This window comes from Suricata suricatta, chromosome 5, assembly GCF_006229205.1.
Source record: "Suricata suricatta isolate VVHF042 chromosome 5, meerkat_22Aug2017_6uvM2_HiC, whole genome shotgun sequence".
NCBI lineage: Eukaryota > Metazoa > Chordata > Mammalia > Carnivora > Herpestidae > Suricata > Suricata suricatta.
The window spans coordinates 1,038,436-1,045,836 of NC_043704.1; the positions used below are offsets into that span (position 1 = coordinate 1,038,436).

Genomic DNA, 7,401 nt, shown 5'->3' on the forward strand with positions numbered 1-7,401 from the left:
GTGCGCCGGCTGCTGGTGGGTCCCCGGCCCCAGCCGAGCGCGCCCGGAGCTGCGGCCGCCGGCCCTGGGCTGCGGGGTGAGTGCACGGGTGTGGGCAGGGTCGGCGCGTGCAGAGAGCTGCGGGCGGGCTCCGGGGTGAGCGCACCGCCGTAGGCACGGTTGGCGCATGCGGGGCGTGCCCTGGGCATACGGTGACCCGTTCCTCCCAGCGGTGGCCGTGGGTCCCGTGAAGGAAGGGACCCGGGCATCGCGCTCCCGCCGCATTTCGCGCCGGCGCTCCCGGTGCGCGCACGCTCAGACCCGCAGTGGCGCGGCTCACTCCACTCCAGCCACTTCCGCGCCGGTCCCGCTAGTTGGGGTCTGAGTGCCGCTCCGACCCTCCCCCGTCACTCTCGGACTCCGGGGCTCTTACCAGGGATGGCAGGACCGCGTGAACCCGGCGCTGGCGCGCGGGCACGGTGCCCCGGCAGCACCACCTGTGCACACGTGTTCAGCCCGCGGCGCGGCGGGGGATCCCCAGTCCACACACGCGACCGGGAGGGCCCTTGGCGCGCTTCCCAGCCCCGTGCCGGGCCCATTGTTCGTCTCCTGCCCGGGAGCTTGTAGGTGCTGATGGACTTCCTTTTTGGAGGAGCGGTTGCAGCAGAGTGCTGGAGATTGGGAGCCTGGGCCCTGTGCCTGCGGTCCTTTCCCGAGTGGCCCTGTCCCGCATGTCTGCAAGAGGAAAGTATCCTCGAGGGTCCTGGTTACTTTCCGCATCCGAAACGCTTACTCTGGAGAGACCACGGCACATGCGGTGTGTCCAGGGTGCCCAGCCCGCCTGGTCTGAGCACAAGTTAGGAGGGGACAGCTCTGAAATCCAGAAAGCAGCTACAGTGCGGGTTTTGGAGCTAGGTGCCCCGCGGACAGCAGGTGTCCCCCTCCATAAGGGAGACCGGAGGGCCCTCCTGCAGCCCACACTGAATCAGCAGAACCAGGACTTTGTGGGGGGACTGCCTCCCTCTGCAGGTCTGGAAGCCCAGTGTCCTGGCCTGAGGGTCCCCACATGGTGTCTCCCCCGCTAGGCTGCTTTGCCCTGTCTTTGCCCCCTTTCGAGTTGGTGCTGCTCATCCCTTTCTTCCCGAGGGGAACTTGGTGGATGTGAGTACTTGGGATATTCTGGTCACTTGTGCTGGGCAGTGGTGATGGACACGTTTTCAACTTGTGGGTTCGGTGTCTACAGCAGTGACAGCCAGAGGGCTTAATTTTCCTCTTTGGAACAGGGAATAGGTCAAGCGATTTGGGGGGAGGATGCACGGGTTTTTCTTTTTCTTTGAAGATGAAACGAACCTCCTCGTTAACCCGGGAGAACAGCAGGCAGCGTGCAGCACAACACGAGGCCGGTGCTTTTTACTTTGGTTTTGGTTTTGGGTCTCTAGGCTGACTGGGTCCTGGAGGGACAGAGTGGCAGCTGGCAGCCTCCCCCAGGACGGGCGCTCGAGGGTGGGCGGCAGGGTCCCTGTGGGGACCGTTAGAACCTTCTCTTGGAGGCACCTGCTGGGGCCCTGGGTCCTCGCCCGTCACTCCTGGCTGGCCGCTGTGTTTTTGAGAGAGGACTTTGAGTCCTAGCCGTGGCAGCTGCCCGCTGGTCAGGGCCGCTGTCTACACCCAGCTCAGGTGAGTTGAGTGAACTCACCTGAAGCAGACGAAGTCCACCTGAACGTGGGCAGGGCCCCAGCCTCGCTGGCTGAGTCCTGGCTGAGACAGCCTTCTGGGCTGGTCTTTCTCTTTGAGTCTCTGTCCCTGGCACGGGCGGCCTTTCCTCCGGAGAGGCCGAGCGACGGGGCTTGTAAACACGCGCTGGTCCTGTGGTCATCAGTGCTTTTTCCCCAGTGGCCATCAGACTCCGGAGTTTAGTCTCCTGTGTGGCAGGCGGTGCTCCGCAGCGGCAGTGGGGGGGGGCAGGCTCCTCCCCTGGATGCTGTCCTGCCGGCTCCGGCCTGTACATGCTCAGTCTGTTCAGAAGTCGTCCAAAGAGTGCAGGCAGCGGGGTGACCAAGTGGGAGAGGCGCATTCCGAAGTGGACACACGCCTTATGGCCTCAGGGTGTCTCCGTGCAGATAAACACGGCCCTGTGGCCTTGCTTTGGCCTGCCATCCTTTGTTGTGGGAGCGCAGGTGGCCGCCCTTCGGCTGTAAGGGGCGACCGGAGGTCAGTGCCCCCACTGAGTTTGGCCCCGGGTGCCCCTGCGGGGGGACCTCTCAGGTCAGGAGTCCGGGAGCTGCTAGTGAAGGGGAGGTCCTGGACTGCGCCCCCAGCCCCGCCCTGAGCTGGAGGAGGGCAGGGTCTTTGAACAACAGGAAGACTCTCTGAAGCAGAAGTGCAGGTGCCCCATTTTGAAGGAACGCTCTCAAGAGTCTGGAGCCTTCCATGCCCCTCAGCATTTTTGCTGCTGTTTCTGTCCCCTGGCATGGGGCAAGGGGAGGCCGGGCCAGCCACGGGGCAGCAAGTGTGACCTCCGGACCAGAGGCCATCTCAGTGTGCGCCCCTGGTGCCCGGGCCACAGAGCCGAGAGGGAGCGGCGGAGCCCTGCTGGGCATCAGTTCAAGCAAATGTTCACGGACACCTCGGGTGGACCGCCGCGCAGGGGCGACATAGGCCAGCCCACGGGCCACAAGTGCAGAGCAAACAGACTGTGGTCCCAGAGGTGAGCCGTGTGCAGACTCTGAGCAGAGGACCCCAAGTGAGCTGCGGGGGGCTGCGGCAGGGCGCTTAGCATCACGTGCTCAGAGAACGGAGGTGGCCCCAGAGGCCTGGGCTTCTTCTAGGCTGGGGAGGCCTCTCCTTCACCCCAGCTGTTATGAAACTGGGAAGAAGGGCTGGGGCCCTGGGCCTCCCCGCAGGTTGAGCCCTGCCCTGGGCAGTGTCCCTAGATCGCAGGGATGGAGCTGGAGAGTGGGCTGGAGGACGGGGCTCCCTGATACACTGTCTCTGCAGCCCCCACCCCATTCCCCGGAGCCCCACTGGTGGTAGGCGCACCCTGGCCGTCACCTGGGATGGCTCCTTTCGTGCCCATCCTTCTGGCCATGGAGGCTGGCCCACTTCTGTGTTGGGACCATGGAGGACTCTCAGGGGCCGCCATGCTGGGGATACTGGAAGTCGAGATACAGCCCTGCAGGTCCAGCCAGGAGTCCGCAGGCACAGCGGCCCAGGGTGCTGTGCTCTTTCACCTGCTCAGGCATGCCTGTGGGACGTGTCAGGTGCAGAGTCCTGGGCCGTGACCCAGACCTTCAGACAGTGCGTAGGGCAGAGCCCAGAGCTGGAGCTCCTGACACTTCTCACTGGAGACAGAGAACCGCTCCTGGGTTTCAGAGCCTTTGGAGTCCAGGACACAGAAAAAACAGCATCAGTGTGTCCGGCGCTAGTGCCTGAAACCTGCCGCACTGTCCCGGGGCACGGGGGCGGGGGCGGGGGGGCAGGTGATGGAACGTTGCCATTGCTTCTGGAAAGGACACCAAGTCCTCCAGGCGTCTGAGCCCCTGGGGGCAGGGAAGGTGGGGACCTGCCCCTGGGGACCCTGGGTTTAGGTGGATTCTTGGCTGTTCACCCCTCTCTGGGGAGCTCTGGGGAGCGTGGCTATGTGGGTGGGGGTTGCCCTGGCATCCTGGGAGTGGGGAGTGAGCTTGAGGGGCTCCTGGGGCAGGGATGGGGTCCCTGGGGGTGCACCCTGAGTTTGGGAGGTTCTGCCTGTGGGCCTGTGTGCGCCCATCTGTAGGAGCTCCTGGTGGGTTTGGAGGAGCAGATACCAGAGTCCGTCCGCCCAAGCCACTTGGCCTGCGTGCCCTGCGGCGGTTTCCTGGGGCGGCTCCAGCTCTGCAGCCCGCTGGCCGCTTCGTTCGCCCCTTGGGAACATTGAGGGGCCGTCCCAGGACCTTGTCAGTCCTGGGACCACCACCGTCCCTTCCCTTTGAAACTCTGGGACGCGGGCAGCTGCCCGTCACCTCTGGCATTATGCGGAGCCCCCGCACGGGCCCAGCGGCCTGGCTCCGGAGGGGCTCCCTGCTGTCCCCTGGTTTCCCCTGCGCCGCGGAAAGAAGCCCTGCTGCATAGACGGTGGGAACGGACCTGCTCACGAGGCCGCAGTTCGCTTGCTGAGGCGCTGTGCATCCTGGGTGGGGTCTCTGCAGTCACCTGCTCCACGGGCCTCATCCTGGGAGCAGCGTGGGGGCACTTCCTGCCTCGGTGGTCTCTGAGCTGCGTGCTGGGGGTCTGGCCACCCCCCAAGCCTGGTTCCGCATCTGGGGAACGAACTTTTGCCCCCTGCTTTGGACTGGAGGGGCCTCTGCCCGGATCCACACGGGCTAGGGTCGCTCTCCAACAGGCCAGGCCTCGCAGTAGCGGAGCTCTCCCGGCGCCTGCCAGCCCCGCCGCACCCCTACCTGGCCTGAGCACGGGGCTGCTGAGCACGGGGCCCTTCCTCATCTGGCACAGTTCATGCCTAGCGGCCTTCACTTATTTCAGAAGGAACTTTATGTCAGTGCCAGTTTCACTTGAGGGATAGAACCGTAGTGACACAGGGAGGCCGGGAGACTCGAGCAGGTCCAGTGCCCGGCTGCTCCCACCAGAACCGGCTCAGTCAGCTTGGCAGTTTGTTCACACGCACACCAGACGGAGCCCCATGGGACCTGCTTCTGGCCCCCCCAAAGTGCCGCGGGGCGAGGCTGCCCTGAGGGGACACCTGGCAGCCCCTGTTCTCGCTGCCTCTTTAGGGGAACCTCGGTCGTTAGGCTGAAGCCTGGGCCTCTGTCCCATGTGGTCCCTTCCTGTCATCTTGTCACCCCCTCCTCCAAAGGCTCCTGCTTCTCCCTTTGCCCTCCTCGCCCGCAGTCAGCATTACCCACAGACCCTCTGCCCCCTCCTCCGGTCTTGTGTGCGGAGCCCTCCAACAGTGACGGGTGACGCCCCCAGGCCGCAGCTCGCTGACGGCCAGGCATGTGCCTGGTGGCCCGGCAGGGCCTCTCCGTGCCCATCCTGGGGCAGCTGGGTCTCAGCACAGGGATGTGTCCATGTGCCGTGACGCCAGCCGCTGAGCCCTCTCCCGGGAGGGATTTGTGCCCAACCCATCGTCCTTGGCCGCTGCTGCTGCCGGGAGCACTGGAGATGAGTCTGCTGTGCTCGAAGACTGGGCTTTAAGTTGTGTTTGGTTTTAGTTGATATTTAAAGAGCCCCCCCCCCCATTCCACCGCTGGTGAGGTCTGGAGTGGAGCTGCCCTGGTAGCCCGGGAGGGGGCGCCGGCCCGGTCTGAGTGGGCCTGGCATCTGGGTTGTCACCAGCTCCGGGAGATTCTCCGATTGGGGGCTTGTGGGTCCTTCTCCCTGTGTGGACGTTGAATCCTGAGTCCGTGAATGAGGGGGACACTCTTCAGTGTTGTTTCTGCGGAGCAGGGAGGTGGCCATGGGCCCTGATTCCTGCCTCCTCTCCTGTTCCAGGAACAGCCTCGTCTCCTGCAGGGCTGCGGGCGGCCTGGCAGCATGGAGCCCTCTGGCCAGGCCGTGGAGAAGCAGGAGCCCCCGGGGCCCAGGCTGGACCCCGAGCTCAAGTCCTGGAAGTGCCTGGTGTGCTACCTGTGTTTCTACGGCTTCATGGCCCAGATGCGGCCCGGGGAGAGCTTCATCACGCCCTACCTCCTGGGCACTGAGAAGAACTTCACGGCTAAGCAGGTGCACGGGCACGGCGTGTGGGGGGTGAGCGGGCCTGGGGCTCCCCAGGCCGGGGGGCCGTGAGCCTTCGAGGGCAGGCGGCTGCGTGGGGTTAGGGGTCCCGATCCGAGTCCCCCGCGGGGCACTTCCACCCCAAGGGCTGGACTGTCACTGACCAGGCCGGTTCAGGGGCGCTGGCAGGCCGCAGGAGGGGCGAGGGACACCCTCCCCCAGCCTGGGCCCACCTGCTGAGAGGGCCCGTCCCCAGCCCTTGAGGACGGGGCCATGTCCTGTGATGCGCAGGGTTGACAGAGGGCCTCCTGGAAACTTGACTAGTAAGCTTACCCCCTCGGGCAGCCTTTCCTTCTCTAGAAAACAAAGGTGCCCGAGGGCTGTTGGTGGGGCTTCTGTGCCTGCTCTACTCCGCAGGCTGTCCTGCCAGCTTGACCCATGGTGCCAGCCCGGAGCCTGGCCCAGGCCGCTTTGCCGCGGCTCCCTACTCACTCACCCTGGCCCTTCGGCTCCGGCCGCCCATCCCCTCCAGCGTGTGGGCCAGCCCCTGCGCCCCCGTCACTGTGTCTGCACTGTGGTCCTACCGAGCGGCTGCCTTTCTCCCCAAGAGCTCCACTCCCTCCCCCTCCCCCTTGAGACTGGCTTCAGTCAGGAGGTTGCTGCCCAAACGGGCCTGACCTTTCAAGTAGGCGCCTTGGGAAAGATGGAAATACCCACGTGACCGGCTCGCAGGAGGTCAGAACCCTGTGTGTGTGTGACTGCGTCTGATGCCAGGGGGGCCCGGGGCCGGGTCCCGTGTCCCCGCTCACTGCTGGGCCAGGTGGCCGTCGTCCCCGGGCACTGCTGTGCTGGCGGCCGTCACCCGCCGTAGAGAGCGCTCATCGGAACAAGCACGGTAAGAGGCGGCGTTGGGGGCGCAGTTACGAAGCCCGTGTGCCTGCTCCCCACACGTGAGCCGGTCAGACGCGGGGCCGCTCGGGGAGCTGGGCCCCCGCACAGCTGCAGGTCCGCGCGTGACCCGACCTCCCCAGAACCTAGCTCCCGACAGCCCGGGGCTGGCCAGGGGCCTGCCAACGCCGTGACGGCCAGTTAGCGTGTGTCCCGTGTGTCACGGTGCTCCGCACTCTGTGGCAACGTGAGCTGGAGCGCAGCATGCTCTGAAGCACGTCGGGTGGGAATACGACGGCACTGGGACCGTATTAGCTGAGGACGGTGTGGGGGCAGTTCAGACGGTTGTTCAGGTGCCCGCTGAGCTGGAGTCCAGACGGGCAGCCAGACCACCAGCCCCGGGGCCGCCGTCGGACGGGTGGCAGAGGCGGGGCCCGCGGGTGGTGCAGCTGTGGGCGGGCTGACTTGTGTCCACACAGCCGCGGTGGCTTCTCACTGCTGGGCTGTCCGGGGACGCTGGTCCCCACGGGCCCCTGCTGCTCTCAGCTCCCACGCCCTGGGGGCTGAACTCTAGAGGGGCCACCTGGTGCTTAGGTGGCCTCCCTCCAGGCTGTTTCCCCACCTCCCGCAGGTGTCCCCCCAGCAGGTGTTCCCTCCCCCTGCAGGTGTCACCCCTCCCCCCCTGCAGATGTTCCCGTCCCCCCCACAGGTGTCCCCTCCCCCCACAGGTGTCTTCTCCCCCCCACAGGTGTCCCCTCCCCCCCACACGTGTCCCTGGTGTCCCCTCCCCCCACAGGCATCCCCCCACCCCCACAGGTGTCC

The 7,401-nt window shown here is 65.8% G+C and overlaps 1 protein-coding gene across 3 annotated transcripts in view; it reads left to right on the forward strand.

Moving 5' to 3' along the window:
• Positions 1 to 7,401, forward strand: part of SLC19A1 (solute carrier family 19 member 1) — a 22,945-nt gene that overhangs the window by 3,203 nt on the left and 12,341 nt on the right. For 2 of the 3 annotated variants that reach the window (XM_029938810.1, XM_029938812.1), the window contains exons 1-2: positions 7 to 76; positions 5,470 to 5,700. In XM_029938810.1, coding sequence (XP_029794670.1) covers positions 5,512 to 5,700 — 189 coding nt within the window. In that variant the 5' untranslated portion in view covers positions 7 to 76; positions 5,470 to 5,511. Of the gene's footprint in view, positions 1 to 6; positions 77 to 5,469; positions 5,701 to 7,401 lie in introns of those variants that run through there. The other variant, XM_029938811.1, reaches the window with a different exon arrangement.